The 19,686-nt window shown below is 52.1% G+C and overlaps 1 protein-coding gene across 1 annotated transcript; it reads right to left on the bottom strand.

The window, feature by feature from the left end:
• Positions 1-8,059: 8,059 nt before the first annotated feature.
• Positions 8,060-16,899, bottom strand: MINAR1 (membrane integral NOTCH2 associated receptor 1). The gene is made up of 3 exons (XM_028093799.2): positions 14,599-16,899; positions 12,851-13,105; positions 8,060-8,257 (listed from the first exon to the last, which is right to left on the bottom strand). Exons 1-3 carry the CDS (start codon positions 16,897-16,899, stop codon positions 8,060-8,062), a joined length of 2,754 nt encoding a protein of 917 aa, XP_027949600.2.
• Positions 16,900-19,686: the final 2,787 nt, after the last annotated feature.

Genomic DNA, 19,686 nt, shown 5'->3' with positions numbered 1-19,686 from the left:
GCTCCCATCTTTCTTTCCCTCCATCAGCAGAGGGACGGGTGTGTCCCAGACATGGGGCTGCTCACACAGCCTGGGTTCTGTGATGAAGAAGACGTGAAATCCAGCTGGTGAACATGCAACCTTCGTTGGCGTGAGCTTTGGGGATTGCTTGTTAGTGCAGCACATTGTGGCCGAAACTGACTGATACGAAGACTCTCTAGAGAACGTGGCCCTGAGTGGAGTCTCACAGCGAAGGCGGAGAAGGGGCAGAGGTTTGAGACAGCACGCTGCGGGGTATCTAGTGCATAAAATACTTTAGTACCGGTTGTGGTGGGCGATGTAGGCAGGAGCCAAACCAGTGGGGACCAGATGCAGAAGACCTGGAAGGCGGTGTGCCCAAAGCAGGGCCTGAGATGCTGTTCCCCATCCCTAAACTGTCCCTTCCAGACTCTCCAATCACACGGCACCACCACGGCTCTTCCCCAAATCAGAAAGTCATCCCCGATCAGCCTGTCTCACTCTCTCTCACCAGAAAGGCCAGCTGGCTGCACCACAAATAAAGTTCAGTAGCTTCCACCTGACGGCCTCCCCTAGCCCAGCCCAGCCATCTCTCCCCTACTGTTACAACCCCGTCTGGGCCAGTCCCCCTGCTTCCACCCCTGCCTCCCCTCACCCATTCTCCACATTGCAGCCAGAGCCCTCTCTTAAAAATATAAATCGGATTGTAGATTATGTCATCTCCCTGCTTGCCACCTTCCAATGGCTTCACATTATATTGGAAATAAAAATCTGATCTCTTTACCGTGCCTAAAGACCCTACCTAACCCAGCCCCTGCCGGCTTCACTGATCTCCCTCCTGCCATGTTCATTAGATTCAAGCCATGCTAGCTTTCTTCATTCCCACCTCAGGACCTTTGCACTGTCGGCTCCTTCTGCCGGAAACGCTCATCCTGAGATGTGCACACACCACATTCTCCAGGGGGCCTCGCCGGCTGCCTTTACTCAGGCAGTGCCGCCACTCCTCTCTGAGGTGAAAATTGTCCTTCATTACTCCTCTTGCTGTTTGAAATGATGTCTTTGCTTACTTGATTGCTCTGTGTGCCTTCATTAGAATGGAAGTTCCAAGACATCAGCTCTCAGACTTCATGCATTCATTTCATCACTCATCATTCAACGAATCTTTACTAAGCATCTAGTATGTTCAAGACATTGTTGCTTCTGGGGACAACATTTCAGCCCCAAGCCATGGCCTTGCACATTCAAGTTGCTTAATAAATATCTGTTCAATAAGTAGATGAGTAGAGCAAAGGGTAGGAAAAAGGTTGGATCAGAAAGACATAGGTCACATATACCACACTAATGGTAAAACTGAACTCTAATAATAAAGCTAATTGGTAATAAAATGATAACTTAGGCTGGAGGAGACATCCACATCAAACAGCATTGGTCCCAGAGAGAATGAGCTGGGACAGCCTTCCTCGTTGGGACGTCTGCACTCACACAAGAATCATTTCAATGTGCGACATGTCTGTGAGCAAGCAGCCAGCATGAAAATACCGTGTACATTTCTTCTCTCCGTGGGTAACTATGTGGTTACTTCTCAGGCATAATTTCTTAGGTGCTTTCCTTGACAAATGAAAGGAAATTGTATTTGCAATTAACCACACACACACACTACTGATTTCCAACAATAATTTTATGCCTAGGATTTAATGAATCTTTCAGGAATCTTCAAAAACTGCCGTGAGTTGAAGTCAGATTTGAGGCCGCAGAGAAAGGGCGTGGTCGTGGGTTGGGCTGCAGTGCCTGGCTCCAGCCAGAAACATCGATGTTCTGCTCCTGTTTTTGGACACTGGTGTATTTTCTCACATAACATGGTATCACTTCTGTGTGCAGTCAGGTGCGCCTCCTCCCATCCTTTCCATTACAAGGACTAGTCCAGATACAATCCACATCCGGCTACGGCCAAATCCCAGTGAATCCAGCTCACCACAGACAAAGCCTGAAATCTAGAGCACTAGAAGATGGTGTGCTTTTTTTAAAAGTACCTTCGATAGCATAAAGTAAGTTAAGCAAGTATTGACTTTCGCTGGTATTTGGAGGGAAGAGTCTAAATTAATGACAGACTAAAATGCCTTACGATAGCACAGTGCACATTGATTTGCCCTCATGGGGAGGATAAACATTTTCCCTACAAGATTACTTACATGCTGTTTTCTTAATTCACTTGTTCAGAGCACTCCAGCAAAATGCAATCCTGGTCCAGTCGATCTATACGCAAACCTTGGATTTAGGTCTGAATTAATATCTTATTGTAAAACCGAGAAGCATTCTTAAACCCACCGTTGTGTGGCCACCCTAACCTTGTCCAAGCTCGCATCAGAGACTTCTCTGTGTGTGCAGGTGTCAAGATATTAATTGCTTTTTGCAGTGTGCTCTGACTTGGGTCTAATCATTTTTCTTTAATGACTCAGGCAGGGAACTCAGCGGCATTGGTGAATAGCACAATGAGATAAAAGAAGGCAGATGAATTCTCTCCCTCTTCAGTGTCCTCCATGATACGATTTCACAAGCAAGAGATGTCCTACGGCCTCTGCCCAAGTCAGCTATGATTCATTTACTTCACAGTGAGGGATGTCGTCATATCTCTGGGAGGAAAAATATTATGTTGATGTTGTGCTCACACAAGCACAGATGAATAGGCAAATGGAGCAGGCTAGAAGGTCCAGAAAGCCATATATACATTCCACAGACTTGTGTCAAAGGGGGAAAGATGATCTTTATGATAAATAGTGCTGATCAGTGAATATCCCACATGGGAAAACACATATCATAACCCTCCACACCTCACGCCAGATGTAAATATCAGTTCCAGAAGACGTACAGATCTAATCATGAAAAGTAAAACAATAAAGCTTCAAGAAGAAAACAGAGCATCTTCATGACCTCGGAGTCTATAAAAATTTCTTAGACTCAAATTGCCAATCATAATGAAGAAAATTATGTATTTCTCTATCAAAATAGAGAACCTCTATTGATCAAAAAGACAGCATTAAAAGAATAAAAACGCAGCTCAGAGAATGGAAAATAGTATCTGTAACGCATACCTGGCAAATAACTCCTTTTTCAGAATATATACAGAAGTTCTACAAATCATGAAGAAAAAGATAACCAGCCTAATGGAAAACTGGCAAAAAAACGTGAACAGGCACTTCACAAACTCGGACGTCCAAAGGGCCAATGAACATACAGAAGATAGCAAGCCTCATTCATCCTCAGGAAGACGTAAATTAGATACACGACGAGGGGCCATGACACACCTGCATGATATAGCTAAGATGGGAGAGAGTGCCTGGGGCGTGGACAGAGAGCACCAGGCACTCACAAGCGTGCTGCCGAGGGGAAGGTCAGCCGGCGGAAGCACGGAGGCAACGTCTGCGCCGTATCTGCTCCAGCAGAGCAAGAACGTACCTCGTGGTTCGGCAGTTTTACTCCCAGATGCGCCCACCAGAGAAATGCACACGTGCTTTCACTAAAAACGCAGACAAGAGTGTTCTTAGCCCCAAACCGGAAGCTAGGCAAACGCCCGTCGATGGTAGAATGGATACGTAGATTGTGCCTTGTTCTCCATCGGTGAAGGCAACCAAATGGGAAGACTACAACCACACACGGCAACACGATGTTTTCCACAGCATCGTGCCGGGGGAAAGAAGACAGACACAAAAGAACACAAAGTATATATTCATTTGCTTTTCTAGAATACACCTATAAGTGAAATCCTATGGCATTTGTCTTTATCTGACTTACTTCACTTAGCACACAAACAAAAATCAGAACAGACCCCTGAATACAAAGAACACACTGGTGGTTGCCGGAGGGGCGGGCAGGGGATGGGCGGGCTGGTGGGTGATGGGGAGCAGGAGGGCCAGGCTTCCAGAAATGGGATGAAGAAGTCCCGGGATGGAAGAAGGTACAGCACCCACAATAGTCGACCATGCTCTAATAAGATTGTGGTGACAGAGCGTGGTTACACTTGTGAGCTCAGCATCCTGTGAGACTTGCCCATGTTGTACACCATCCTCAGAAGTGAGGATGGCCATTTTTCTTTGCCAGGTTTCAACCGGAAGGAGGCATGGGGGAGGCTTCTCGGGTGTCTGAATGCCCTGCTTCTTCATCTGGGTGCTCGACATGTGCATGGTGTCCATTTGTGCAAAATTCCACCAAGTTGGACACTTATGATGTGTGCATAATACTGAATACTTACAATTCACGCCGAGAATAAAATCTCACTTCAAGAGACCTTATAATTTTTCAGTTTATTTTTGATTATATTTGGAGAGGCAGATTGTACACGAATAGCTTCAAACCAACCATTGTACATTAACCAAATTTTACACAAGCCATTTGAAAAAAGATCTAAAAATGTGCTTAGTTATTGGTCTTATATAACATTGATCAAGCACCAAGAGTGTGCTGACAGCTATACAGAACAAACACAGAAAAGACAATCCCTGCCTTCAAAAATATCCATTCCTTGAATCTCACGCATAAAACTTCGCCTTACATTTCACACCCTTTTATTCATAAGGCATAAATAAGGAAGTTTGTTGCATTTCTCATTGTTAGTCAATAAATATCTAATACCCTTTCCCCCAATTATACCGACAATTACTAATATCTTTGCCTTTAAATACAAATTTCCATAGTACAATATACAGTATATATTGATTTGGTATTCACACAACTGACCACAATATTCTTGCAGGTTGGTTATAGTATGAAGCATGTTGCATTTCAACATTCACAAATTTTTATACCACTTAACAGAATCACTTACTATCGGCAGAGCTTATTTTTTGTTAAAAAAAAAAAGGAGGTGCCATATTATACTTATATTGATCAAGTGTAAACAAAAACAGCCCTGCCTTGATTCTGATATGGGTATCAGGACTCGGCGCACAGAAAGGAGAGTTCGCGTATCTACTAAAGTAGCCTTGAGGATATCAATCACACAGCCGCATGCCCTAAAATACTAACAGTTTATGATCAGCTAGTAATGGGTGGTTAAAATATGATTTGCTTTACTGTATTTGCAGGGGCTAGTGTTGTAACACATCTGAAAACTGAGCTGGGAACTTTTTTGCTTTTCTGCAAGGCTGTGTTCAAAGCAAATCAGACTAGAAAAGAGGAACTGAACAATTCTGAAATTTAACCAGGGGCTGAGGATATCAGATTTCAGAATCATCCCTTAAGCAACATCCTCGGATTGTTCATTTTTTAAAAGCAAGAGAAATGAAGTGAATTTTGATAGATTTTAGGCCTGGGCGTAAGAAATTGTACTTCGTGTGAAAAATGCCAAAGAGCATTGTAGAAGGTGGTGCCCAGCACAGAAGACCGGCCAGTCCACGCGTCACCCACCACGAGCTCATAGCAGCAGGAGATGAGAGGCAATGTTAGAGGGATGGGTAGAGGTCTCCTTCCCAGCCAGACTCTGGTCGTGTCCTGTTCTGCAAATACAGGGATGGTGGAGTCTGGGGTCCAGGGAAAGAAGGCTGTCACAAGCTTGGGGTCAGTGGAGAGAGAAGACCCAACCGTGAACTTCACCTTCTCTAGATCCCAAGACCCCGAGCATCCATCAGCTTCAAGCCACAGCAAAGATCCGTAACTTGGCACCATGCTCCATCCTATAAGGCTGTGGATAACCCATTCCCATAGGAAACCCCTTGCCTTTGGGGTCATCTGGTTTCCCAGGGCATCAGCAGGTGTGGGTGTTTGTCCATTATGTGGCAATGATGTCGAGCTGAACTCTATAGCTACACTGGACTAAGAGCTAGAGAACATTTCCCTGCTACCTCCTCAGATATGAAAAGGGTAGAAGAAAATTCTAGAGTCCTGTCTCTTCCGCCCACGGGGTGGGGCTTACAGTCATGCTCCCCTGGTGGTAGCTAGACACATGGCTCAAGCGGGGCCCATTAGGAACAGGTGCACCCAAGAGCAGTGGGAATAGTGGTTTGGTCCACATCCTCCACGGTCCCATCTGACAAGGAGAGCGGCGCTTGGGGTCTGGCCAAGTTTTTCTTACCCTGGGTAAGTGTATCTCCACTTCCCTGCAAATCATAGAGCGAGACGCTGGGAACTACCTCTCTCTGACCCTCTCCTGGTTTAATCCGTGGTAACAGGGACAATGTGTCACAGGGTCACACTGGTTGGCAGGAAAGCTAGGATGGCGTCTCCCCACTCTTGCAGGTGCGAATCTAGTATCCCCTTTGGGCTGAAAGAAACCACCTTACTTAGTGCACCCTACCCAGAACAGAGCACCAGAAGACTAAAATTCTGACAATAGACAATTATATATATATATATGTATATATATATTCATTTTCAATTATAAATCCTCAGTTCTTCATACTAAGGCTTAAGTTTCAGTCACCTAGTTGAAAGTCCATACATAAACAGGAGAATAGAAACAGGTAACATAAAGACCCCTAAAAATGAAGGCTTGCTATAGATGAAAGCATCCGTCCCTCACTTGTTGACAGCAGGAAATGTTCTGACGACCCCGTGTGGGGAACTATAGGATTAGACAGAGCAAGCTAAGCATTACTTGAAGGTTTCTGGGACGGATGCTGGACTCCTATTGCTTTAAAATCTGAGATGCACCCCAAACCTCTCTTTCAGGAATGTATTATACCGTCCAGAGAGATTATTCTTGCTACCCACCTTGTTCTCAGAAGAATTAAGGTAGCTAGTATCTGTCAATCATTTTTCTTCGACATGTAATGAGACATTAGAATCAAATGCTAAGACGGATTCTTTCTGTCCAATTGTGTCAAAGCACCATTCGACAGGTGGAAACGGAGATCAAAATCTGATCGAGTTACAACAGCTTCCTGTACGCTGGAGAAACCTTTCTCTCAAGTTATTTAATAGAGAAGACAATAACCCCAGACTAGGTGTTTAGATAGATAGATAGATAGATAGATAAACGGTTAAATAGAGAAATTTTTTTGCGCTGCTGACAAGAACTCTGGAGTTGGTGTCACGGTGGTTAAGAACGCCTCGGTGCCTTTATCGTATTACTGACAAACTTGCAAGATCCTGTGAAAGCCACCGGAAACGGCTGGGATTAGGGGCGCTCGGAAACCACCACTTACAGTTAGAATGTCAAAGTTCAGCCATTGTCTCTACTCTTCAAGGCACAAGGACACGTTCCAAACTCTTCAACTCGGGGGTGAGAAGCAGAACATCCGGTGCCACCAGGAGACAGAAGACCAAGGAGTGGAGCCACACGCCAAAGCGAGCATGGGAGACCCTTTGGGTGGCTGTGATTTTCAAAGAACTGGCCTCACTCTGTTGGCAAATGGCTCTCTCCCACGCCTCGGGGTGGGGACAGGAAGGTCTCCTGGCCTGAGTACCTCAGCCTAGTAAGCAGAGGAAGCACACTCCGTGCCACGCCCGACTGGGCAGTTCAGCTCCTTCCTACCCTGTGCACAAGGGGGAAGGTCCAGAATGTTCTGTGAAGATGTGCAGTGAAGATCGTTATGATGACAGAAGGGCAAGAATGAAAAGTCAGTAGCCCTTGATGAAAGTCAACAGGGAAGCAACATCCTTTGAGGGCACGACACCTGTTACTTCACCTGCAATGGTCTGAGGACGTGAAGGAAAACAGAACTTGTGTTTTTCCCTTCTCGTCTTGCTATCTCCCTTAACTCCCCTAAGCAGGCAGGTACTAAATATCTTCTGTGTAACATATTCCCCACCATGAAACTTCACTAAAATGGAAAGAATCCAATTAATTTCTTTTTTTTTTTCCTTAGAATTCAATTTGTATCTATTGGGAGCCCAGTACGTTCTTTTGGCGGGAAACCATACTGTGCCTCCCCACATGCCTCCGAGTGTCATGAAGTCAAAGCCAGCAGGAGGGCAGATTTCTCTGGAGACTGCACACTTTCTGAAGAGCAACGACACATTGGCAGAGAGCCTCCAGGCCCCCATCCCTACTCCACCACCCCGAGCCCTCCCGCCACGGAGGGGGGCGCCGGCAGTCACGGGTGTGCCCTGCCGCCCGGCGGCCCCGGGCTCACGATTTCATTGTGCAGATGGGCACAACAATCACAAGAATAACTGTGCATGTGGCGGCGGCGATCAGGGCGGCGATCTTGCAGACCTTGGCTCGTCTGAACTCGGCTTCCTTACGCTTTAGCAGTGAGTCGTAGCCTGGGGTATAAATATCTTCCATCCAGTATTCTAAGTGGTTTGGGTTTAAAGATTCCTGTGTCTAGAAGTGAAGAGAAGGTGTTAGAGACACAGTAAAACCCAGTTCCCGAGGCTGGCTGTCAGGGCTGACCCGCGACATCCACTGCCACCAGCCCAGGCTGAGATGCGCTGGTGAGGCCCCGAGCTCCTACGCACCGTGGATCGCACCTGCCCCACCCTTGCTGCCCGAGTGCTAAGGGTCCTGACACGGGGAAACCACGGTCTCCCCTCTGCGAGCAAGCAAATGAGGGCCGGGACCAACGGGGCTGCCACCGAGCGCAGACTGGCCCCGCGGCTGGAGGGGCAGCGAACGTCCCCGAGCAACAGCCCCCCGGCAGCCCCTGGGAGCAGAGCCCTTCCAAGCAAGGCTGTCCTCTCTCACAGTGACTCCGTCCCCAGTTCCTCACCGAGGCGCCCACTGAAGAATCAAAGGCACCTCCCAGATAAGCAGTTCAAACAAAATATAAAATATTTCCATTTCAAACGCTTGTCTGAGCAGGTCAGGCCCCTGCTCAGAGTCAAGGTCTATAGACCTGCGAAGGCCGTCCCCGTGCCCGGCGCTGCGTCCCCAGGGGCGGAAGCCGCACTGACATCCGTCTCCCGTCTCCCGTCTCCCGTCTCCCTGAGACCGATGCACTGTCTGCAGGGAAAACGCCATCTTTAACCCATACTGCCCACGGGTCCCGCTCCCCGGGGACGGTTGCAATCTCTTCCCATCACGAAAGGCAGTATTCTCATTTTACGGCAAGCGGCAAGCATTTAATAACACAGTGTCACATAAAAGCAAACACATTGTGATTCCCCAAGTGAGGTCACCTCAATCTTTGAAACACAAACAAAATATCCATTTTGAAGACTGTCTCGGCTTCTTTAATGCTCAAAACATGAGCACATTAAACTCTCTCTCAGGGCGCCTGGGTGGCTCAGTTGGTTAAGCGGCTGCCTTCGGCTCAGGTCATGATCCTGGAGTCCTGGGATTGAGTCCCGCATCAGGCTCCCTGCTCGGCGGGGAGTCTGCTTCTTCCTCTGACCCTCCCCCTCTCATGTGCGCTCTCTCTCTCTCTCTCATTCTGTCTCAAATAAATAAATAAAATCTTTAAAAATAAATAAATAAATAAATAAACTCTCTCTCATATACGCAGGTTCACAAAACAAATCCTTCAAAAACTCTTTTAAAAAACTGAGTTGCCCCGTGTCACTAGGGGAACACTGGTGATTCTAACCCGTGTTACTCATTGCCACCTGTCCTTCCAGGGGCACCCCCTGCTCTTTCCCCCGTGCTCCGTGCCCCCAGAGCCTAGCCCCACGGACCCGCCAAAGGGGCCCCGGTCAGCGGACGAGGCTTCTCTCGGTTCCTACCAGGCACCTGCTTCAGAGCCGTGGGTCCCGGTGGGTTGCAGAAACAGCTCCCTTCCCTCGGCCTCAGATCCCAGGGTGACGGCGTCCTGTCACTGAGGCTGGTCCCCTGGGGGATGCTCCCCGGGCTCTCACCCTGCCTGCCGCACTGTACCAGCCACCCCCTGACACTCTGCTGTCACCCATGGGGCGTGCCGTCTGCCTCCCACTGGGGCCTGCTGCGGACGGGCCAGCCTGGTGGGCAGACCGCGGCCCCACATCCAGCCTCCGCCACCTGCCCGTGAACAGCCCCCAGGCTGGGAATGGTCTCTACATTTTTAAGTGGTTGAAAAAGATCAAAGAGGACTATTTCATGCTATGTGAACATTAGATGAAATTCAAGTCTTGCCGTCCAAAATAACACTTCACAGAATCACAGCCCTGTCCGGCTGTTGGCAGATGGTGGCAGAGTCCAGCACCAGAGCCCTCAAGGCCCAGACCCGTCACCCTTGCCTTTGCAACCCCTGTTCTAGTATTTTCTGTGCAACACTGCATAATGGCAAGGGTGGGGCTCAGGGGTCGCTAGAACTCTAGACCCCCTCCCTCGCTAAGGCAAAACATTTACGGGCTCTGGTCAGTCTGCAAAGCAGCGCTGACCACCTGATGCCCATCCCGAGCAACAGGACTCTCTCGGTCATGCAAAGTCCTTAAGAGCAGGGTGCCCCGTCTTTGCAAGAGCCCCACGACAGCGCCCTCCGCCTGTGTCCCAGGAGCTGCGGCCCCCCGGAGCTGCCCGATCCCGGTGTTTGGACACACGCCCGTCTGTATGCTTGAGCCATAGCTCCCTCCCCACCAAGCTCTGCCCGCCGTGGGGACTCGGGATGTGTGGCTGCAGCCACGCAAGCCCTTCAGCAACCTCCTGGATGCCAGACGGGACAGACAGATCCAGGATGGGCATATTTGGCTGGGAGGCTGGTCCGCGGCGGAGGGGGCCACCCTCAAGGGCTGATGGACCTGCTCCCTGCCGTGCACCTTGAGGACAGGCTCTGGCCACCTGGGCTGCACCAGCCGCCCTTCTTCCCGAGCTTGCCAAGGAGGCAAGCCACGCACACAGCACACATCCAGTGTCGCCTTCCCTCCGGCTCAAACGGAAGGAAATTGGCTTGTCTTCATACATGTACCCTTAATGGCCTGGGGGTCAGCCTGTGGAATAAACGATTTTTCATGAGTTTTTTCAGCAAGTGCTCTAGTGACAACGAATGGAGCAGTGATACCAAGGTTTCCAGGGACACAGGCGAGGGGCCTTGTTGTGACCAGACTCTGGCGGCGAAAACCCAGTCCACACCCTCGCTCTGCCCGCCAGTGGGCCCCGCTGACAGGGAGTCCCATGTGCCCACCAGGGGACCACACAAAGACACTCCAGATGCTAAGGTTGCTGTCACAGGACCCGAGCTTCTGAAGGGAGAGGAGCGCACACCAGGCCCGCCGCCCTGCCTTCCTTGCGCTCCCAACGCTGCTCAGCTCCGCCACAAACACCCGGCCCGGCTGCCAGCCCCGCTCACTCCTGTTCTGTTCTGCACTGCTGGGTCTGTGATGCACTTCCAAGGATGTCGCCCCCTGCTCTCTAATCTGAAGACCTACTTTGATTTCTTGTGACGTCTTTACAAACACGGGCACATTAACATCACGTGGGCCTGGGAGCAGCTTCCTTCGCCCACACTCTCCAATGATGTTTCTCAATCTACGACTCGTTCAGCTAATTGGACCCTTTCCAGGCCATGCACGGGTGGGGGCCGCTCACACCCCCGGGGCCTGATGCCCATGGCGCCCACGGCAAAGCCGCACAGGGCCCACCTGCGGGAATCAATCCCGGTCTAGCCAGCAGGACGAGGTCAGGATGGGAGGTGGCATGCGGGAGGGGCGAGGGGGGCTGCCACCACAAACCCCACTGTGAGGACCTGGCTGGAGCTACCCCTTCCCCTACCTGCTGTAACACAGGGCCCAATATATACAAATGTCACTGCATTGCAGTCACGGCGGGGACATGAGGCTCCCAGACACTCCCACCAACAGGAACGGCAACGCGGGAGGAAGGGCCCAGGCCGTCGGTGGGGTCCAGCACGAATTCAGACTTGTCCGACCCCGGGCATGTCCCCAGCTTCTCGATCTCCTCGTCGGGAAGCTGGAGGTGACTATAAATCGTCCCTGTGCCTTCCTTGTGCTCACAGCCTGCCCTGAAAAGCACGTGCGGAGTTGGATTGACGGATCTCAGCATTGTGGAATTGGCCCCTGAAATCCCTTTCAGTGCCTACCTAACGCCGGTACTTTAAATACCTTCTTTGCAAAATTCCTCACAGTGACTCTGCAAGGACGGTGTTGTGTGCTCACTGGACGGGTGAAGGGATGGACGCACAAGCGGAGGCGTGCACGTCCTGGGTCCTGCAGCAAAGGAGCCCTGGACTGGAGCCCCGCGCCGTGGACCCGTGGGGTCTGTTCCCGACTCACCGCGCCCCCTCAGCCCCTTCTGCTTCAGGCCCCGGCCAGCCCCCACCGGCGTCTCTCCCACTTCCCCCTCAGTGACACGGTCATCCTGGGACCTGGAGGTCTGGCACCGCTGGGCCCCACCACCCACAGAGCTAATCCTGCGGGTGGGGACAGGTGCCTCCCGGGCCCCATGGTGACGTGGAGACCCAGGCAGATGCGGTGCGAATGGAAGCAGGTGGAGCTGCCCACCCACCTACGAGGGGACCGAACCCCAGCCCGGCGGGTGGGGAACCGAACACATGCCCGCCGGCCATGATGGCGTTCACAGAGCTCCCGGGGGTGGCTCTTACCTGGGGACTGCTCCGTATGGAAACTTAGTCCATAGCTTGGCTCCCACAAATATGCTTATCCCACGTGCTACATGTGGAAGGAGAAATCAGCTTGTATCTCATTAAACAGTTTGGCTCGGGTCTTGTGAGCAAAGACGAGAAGCTGCACTTGGGGCAGAGCCTTAGCAAATCGTGCGGCCAAAGTAAATACATCAGTCACATGATTACAAACATATAAGCCAGATCACGTTCCCCTCCTTAAAATCTCTGCTCTGGGGCTTGTTAAAGTTCAGAATTCCGTGGCGGGGGCCCGGGGAGCTGAAGGGTGAGGGAGCAGGCTGGCCTTGGCCATCCCAGGGCCTTCCTGCATCGGCGGGGCTCCCACCCCCTCCCCCCCACCCCCTCCCCTGCCTCCCACCCCAGCCCCCCGCCGCCCCCTCCCGCCCAGGGAACAGCGTGAGACTCACCTGCAGGTCCAGGGCGGTCAGCTTGCCCTTGTCGCCCGCGTTCCTCGTGTACTCCTCGATGGTCCAGGACGGCTGGCCCCGCTTCACCTCGGCCAGCTCGGTCAGCCGCATGTCCGTGTACAGAGGGTTGTTCTTCAGGTGGGCTTTGAGGGAGGTGGGGTAGGGGTGCGGGCTGAACACTTGCTCCACCAGGAAGCTGTCTTTGGGCTGCTTGGGCAGTCGGTGCTGGGGGGGGATGTCGTACTGTCTGTCCGCCTGTGGGGGGGGGGAGGGCACAGAGCGGTCCAACAGGCAGCCCAGAGGCTGTGGGGTTTCCCAGCGCACCAGGCAGCCTGCAGCTCGGCATCCCCAGGCCCTGTGGCCTGCCCGCCAGTGGAAGGCCCTTGTTTACACGCACACCCTAAGAATGCTGCAGGGAACGGCTTGTCATGAGGACCTGAGCCTACACTTGACGGAACCCTCACACCATCACTACCACCAACCACATGCAGCCCTGCTCCTGATGCAGAAAAGGGGAAAGCAGGACCGTGGGGGGAGGGAGGGAAGGAGGGGAGGGCGCCCGAGAGGGAGGGTATGCGTGAGCACGCGGTGAGCCGCACCGTGCGAGTACGTGAGTGTGCGCACCTGCACGGGGCCTGGGCCACGCCGTGCATGAGCGTGAGTGTGCACCGGCACGGGGACTGCGCCAGCACATGTCCACCGGACTCTCTCCATCCCCACGTGCCGTCTGCGGCTGCAGAAGGACAGAACAGCCACCAACACAGACAACAGATGATTCTTCGGGATCAGAAAAAAAAAATCACTCTCTTTCATTTACTCTTTTCCCCCACTTGGGACACTGAAAACCTGCTGAGAGGCCCATCTTCCAAGCTCCTCCTTCTTGGCACCGTCTAAGGAAGCCAACCTCCCCGCGTGGCTCTGCGTTTCTGCAGCCCACACCACTCTCTGACCCCGGACCCTCCGGTCTGTCCCCTGACCTTCAGAATCAGGGAAGGGAACTGAGAAAGCAGCACATAGTAACCGTGTCACTGGAACCCAGGGAGAATGACAAAGAGTAGCCCCGGGGGCCACCGACACAAGTCACCGCACTGTAGGGGACGCGAGCACCTGCGCGTGTGCTCACTTGGACCTGACAGGGAGAGGCCAGCTCTCAAGACGCAAACACGCTCAAGCCGGCGCCAAAAGAGCCAAACACACAACCGTGATGCAAAACAGGGACAAAGAAAAAGAAAGGGCTCTATCAGGACCTGCTGTCCTCAGGGGTGGCTCGGGGAACAGTTTCCTTATTTGTCTGACTTTTCCTACTAATCCTCTACCGATCTTACCATGGAAGGACTCAAACTTGAAGAGCACCGTGAATCCACGAGGCACAGGGAAGGGACACCTGAGCCCGCACACGTTGAAGGCATCCCCGTTCCCTCAGCCTGCACCCTGTCATCCTTGGCAATGCCCGCCTCTCCCCCATGCTCCCCATTCTACGAGAATCGGGCCCCCACCACCCACCCCGTATCCAAACCCCGCTTCCTCCCGCGGGCAACCTGGTGGCACGCGCTTCTCGGAGCAGGCAGGACAGACGATATGTCTGGGCCATCCTCCCTGTGCTAACATGGAAAGCCCGCCAGATCTGCAGCAGAGCCGGCGCACAGAGGCAAGGCCTCCTTCCTGACTCCTGGGACGCGTGGGGCCGGGGCACGCACCAGGGCTGCAAGAGCGCAAGTGCCCAGCTTCGTGGGCGTGGGTGAAATTACCTCTTTCGACCGGCGGTGCCAGTCATTACTCTCCCCGGGGCTTCTGTCCTCGCTCTCCTCCTCCCCGAGGCCCGCACGGCTGGTGTAGGTGACGGTGCGCCAGTCTCTGGGTGAGTTAGAGGCACTGGCGATTTTGGATTCCGTGGCGCTGTTCTCCTCCGTCAGGGACCTGGAGGACGGCCTGGTGAAGAGGTTCTTCTTTAAGGCCTTGACACGAAGGCTCTCGCTGTTGCTTCCACTGGCATCCGAGCAGTACCAGTCAGCCGCGTTCTCCAGCTTGGGCCCCCGGGGTCCGTCGTGCGGGCGGAACATCCTCGGGGAGGCACTCTCGTCGGATGGAGCCTCGCTGGTCAAGGAATTCAAGTCAATCTGCACGCTCACCTTCTCAGGCTGCTGCATTTTCTGGTCCAACTTATTTAGCTTGCCCAGGACCTGGGAGATTTCCTCGCGGACCCCCGACAGCGATTCGAGCTTCCGTTCAATTTCGCCAATCCGGAGCACCAGTCTGCACACGCTGGTCTTCAGCTCCTCTTCCGAGTGGTGGCTGTTTTCAGGCCGATTGCCCTTTTCTCCTTTGCTGCCGGGGAACCCGTTGGCAATTTTGGTTAGGCTGTGCTCGGGGGAACTGTCACCGTCGGACTTGTGAGCCTGAGACAAGGACCCCGTGCTGTTGTAGCAGGAGGACTGCATCACCCCCGTGGAGCCGCTGATACTCATGTCATCAAGAAATCGAAAGATGTCACTGATGTCATCACTGACGATTTCCGAGTCATCATCTGACTGCTTCGTGGCGTGCCGGTCACTGTACTTGGTCTGTCCCGAGGCGCACAAATCTTTGCACTTCTTGGGCTCTAGCACGTGCTGTTCGGTCTGGGTGCCCACACTGCTGGTGTCCGAGCTGAGCTGCCCGCTGGTGCAGCTGATGCTCTTATCTTTGAACTTTTTGACCGGCTCATGCTTCTCCAGGTCAACAGGGGACGAGATCTCTTTAGACTTGAGCCCATTTGGTTTTGCTGTGTAGCCAACGGGAAGGATCGGCTGTTGGTCCTTTGGCGCCAGGTAAGTGGGGCGCCTGTCTGGGGTTGGGAAATTGGGGCTCTGGCTGCTGGAATTTGGGTAGAGCAGCTTCTCCTCAGAGGGATTTCTATTAAAGAAGGACCGTTCAAAGTCAGGGACTTCTTCGGTGTTCAGACTCCAGCTTTTGGCCGGCCACACGGTCTGCTTCCCTGGTCTCCCCGGACAGCGCCTGGCGTCCTGCGTCCCCATCACTGGCGTGGGACCAAAATACGTGGAGGCTTGAAGGTCATCTAAGCTCTCATGTTTCGCCCGTCTTTTGTCAGGCATAGGGGAGTACATGGGATTCAGGTACTGGCTGTTGTAGGGCATCTCGAAGCTGTGATTGAAGAAGGGAGTCTTGTGGGGCTCCTTCTGGCCCTGGGGCTCCCCATGCTCAGCCTCTGCCTTCTTAGCAGGGCCAACCAACGTGGGGGACACGGTCATCAGGTTGTGGAAACCTTCTTTAAAGATGTTCCTTTTCTGGACACAGGACTGGACCACAAACGGCTCCTCGTTGGAAATGAAGGTCTCCTTGATGCCCTGGCTGATGGGCAGGGAGTCCTGATCCGAAATGGACTCGTTCTCGATGTTCATGGGGAAGTAGGTTCTCTGCATCTCACAGGGCTGGGGGCTGGTGACAGAGTAGGGGGCCAGGGCCTGCAGCCGGTCCAGGGAGGCGGCACGGCTCTTCAGCTCTTTGCTGACCCCCAGCAAGAAATTGGGCTCGGGGGTGGGCATGAACTGCGGGCAGTCTTTGCGGTCCACCTTCCGGCCCTGGGACAACTGCCGGGCAGGGTAGCCCCGGTGGAAGGGCCTCTCGCTCAGCTCACAGTTCAGCGGCTCGCACGCAGCGGCGGTGCACACCTCCGTGTCCGACCGGCACGACTCAAAGGACGCCTCCTTCTTGCGCACCTTCTGCCGGCTGGTGGGCAGCTTCTCCTTGGCGGCGCCCCCGTTCGTTTGGATCAGGTTGAATATCGTCACGATGTCCGCGGCCACCATGATCTTCTTGGACTGCTGGTTGTTCATGGTGCATTTCATCTTGTCTTTGAATAGCGTGGCTGGGAAGTTGGGGTCGAGACAAGCCGTGTAGAAGAGCACGCTTCTCAGCTTGGCGAGCTGCGACAGGTCAAAGCGGGCGCACAGGGACTTGCACAGATCCTGGTAGGAGACGGTGCTTTGCTTGCTGTCCAGCTCCTCCAAGATCTTCATCAAGAAGAGGGAAGTGTCCTGGTTGGTCTCCATGACTTCGGACGTCAGAGGCTCGCGGAGTCTTGCAGTCCGTCCTATAATGACGACATCAAAAAGTGGAGGGAGGTCATTAACACCAGTGGGGTTGTGAGCCAAGCTTGTTACGAACCACATAAAGACATGCAAGGAGAACTTTCTTAATTGAAAAATGTGTTGCCAGCTTACAACTTCCTAATTCCCTTCCCAGGAACTGATGACAGTGATTTATGTATAAAGATGTTTGCTGAGATGGCATTTGTAAGACTGAAAAAATAAAACATCTTCAATATCCAGATAACCAAGGGATGCATAAATAAAACATGCAATGATTATGCAACGACTTCCCACAAGCAAAAAGGAACAAACTAGTGTACAACCAAGGACGTGGACGAAGCCCACAGGCACTGTGCTTGAGAGAAGGAAGCCAGAGTCACGGGCTGTGTGCGCTGGGACGCCACTTCGATGACCTTCTGGAAAACATATCCGTGGCCTCGGGGGCTGGGTGTGAGCCGGCGGAGGGGGGCTTCCCTGACTGCAAGCGTCTCTCAAGACTCATGGAACCACGTGCTCATGTGTGTGAGTTTTCCGGCACGTAAATTATACCTTCGTTTAAAAACGACACATTGAAGACTTTTTAGGACACACAGACATACACAAACTATGCTAAAATCCTGAGTGAGAAAAATGAAAATAAATGCTTTTTTTTTAAAGATTTTATTTATTTATTTGATAGAGACACAGTGAGAGAGGGAACACAAGCAGGGGGAGTGGGAGAGGGAGAAGCAGGCTTCCTGCTGAGCAGGGAGCCCGATATGGGGCTCGATCCCAGGACCCCGGGATCATGACCCGAGCCAAAGGCAGATATTTAACAACTGAGCCACCCAGGCGCCCTGAAAATAAATGTTTTAAGCAAGAAGGTCTGAATTACAGAAAATTACACATTCTTGGAAATGAAAATCAAAGAAAATACTGTACACTAAAATATTACCAGTGGTTATGTTTGGATGGTAAATACGGATTTTTTCCTGAATAGTAATCTTTGTGCCTCGGTATTTTATGATGCAAGTTTTCAAACATACAGCAAATTGAAAGAATTTCATAGCAAATACCCATATACCCGCCATCTGGACTGTACCACTAACATTTGACTATATTTGGTTCCTCACATACCTATCTATCTATCCTTCATCGAGCCAGCTTACTTTTTTTTAACACACTTTGAAGTAAATTGCAGACATCTGAACATTTCATCATGCTTATCATTAACCTTGGTCAATAATTGCTTATGGTTTTCCTTTGAATATCAGATCCTCATGCACAAATCTTCAGTGTGCATTTGCTGAAGGTTTGATAAATGTGCATGCCTGTGCAGTAACCAAAACCCTTGGAAAGATCCAGAACGTTTCCAGTGCCCCTTCCCATTCACCCTGTGTTGTTATGTGTTATGGGGAATGTTACGTGCTCCTTACAATTTCCCATCCTTTCTAAAATTCCGACATGTGCTATTTGTAATCTGCACACAGTAATAATAATGAGACTTACTTCAAAATGGAAGGAAAAGCTACGTTAACCCATCCTGATGGAAAAGTTAAACACACCAAACCAAAAGTTCCACAAAATCAAAGAATTTTTTTAAATTTTTTAAATTTTTTTTTAATTTTTAATTTAATTTTTTTTAATTTTTTTTATTCAGGAATGAGTAAAGCCCATTGATACACCTGGACCGGGTCTGAGATTTCCCAGGAAACGTGGAAACCCATGGCACCGCCTCCCTGGTCACGCCCACTTGGAAAGGCGCTCCGACGGGGCACCTGCTGATTCTGAGGTCGGCTCAACCCGTTTCCTAGGGGAACGGCGTCTTTTCTCCGGGTTAGATTTCGGTGGCTCCTGGCAACGGGTTCTCCGTCCCTCCTGAGGGCAGAGCTTCCCAGGGGCTCCTGGCTCAGGCGTGTGCTCTCCCACACGTGTCTGCAGGGCCATGCAGAGACTGCGGTGTGCAAGAGACAACAGCCCCGAGGGGTCCTGTTCCCGCCCAGAGCAGGTGCCAGCCAGAACTCCCAGCCTTGCCCGGCCACTGAGCCCGTCCCGTGAAAGCACCCAGTTAACAGGGGGTACGGATTGTCCCGCTAGAGTGTCAGGTAAAGATGTGGGCGCAGAAATCAGAGCAGAGGTGAGTGTACGGAGGGAAGGGCAAGCCGTGCACCTGGTACTGGGCTGTTTGGTGCTGAATTCTTCCAACAGCCATCGGAGACCTCTCGCACTTCTGCGAGCACCCTGACCCACAGCGGCTCCCAGGACAGCCCGACGCTGCCTCCCTGCGGGAGCTTCTCGACACTCTATTCCACTTCCCGGGCTACGTCCCAGCTCCAAAGAGGTATTTGGAAAGCTGAGGCCCCGTGTCTCCTGCGGGGGATGGAGGAATTGCAAGTGATCCGGTACACCTGACTCATCTTTTACTGGGATCTGGGGGCTTATGAATGGCCGGGGGGTAGATGCCTGCCCCCTGCAGATGGGCGCATCAAGGCATGCATGGCGCATGTGCCCGCGACACTGATCCTTGCAGAGGAAACCCCACGCGGCGATCTACGGGAGGCCAGAGGAAACCAGGGAGGAATCGGGAGGGACAGGAGCTCGGCTGGAAAGCAGGCTGCCAGGCTCTGTAACTGAGTGAAAAGTCTGGCTGCCCCATGCTGTCACGGGCCGGCTACCTCACTCGACCACTCACACAACTCTGTGGTGTGAGGACACCGCTCCCATTTCACAGACGAGGAGACTGAGGCCCTGTGAGGGGTGACTGCCCAT

This window comes from Eumetopias jubatus, unplaced genomic scaffold, assembly GCF_037043125.1.
Source record: "Eumetopias jubatus isolate StellerSeaLion01/CBP00866 unplaced genomic scaffold, mEumJub1_p1.0 scaffold_7, whole genome shotgun sequence".
NCBI lineage: Eukaryota > Metazoa > Chordata > Mammalia > Carnivora > Otariidae > Eumetopias > Eumetopias jubatus.
The sequence above is the reverse complement of the archived record's forward strand: the minus strand, read 5'-3'. Positions and strand labels throughout refer to the sequence as shown.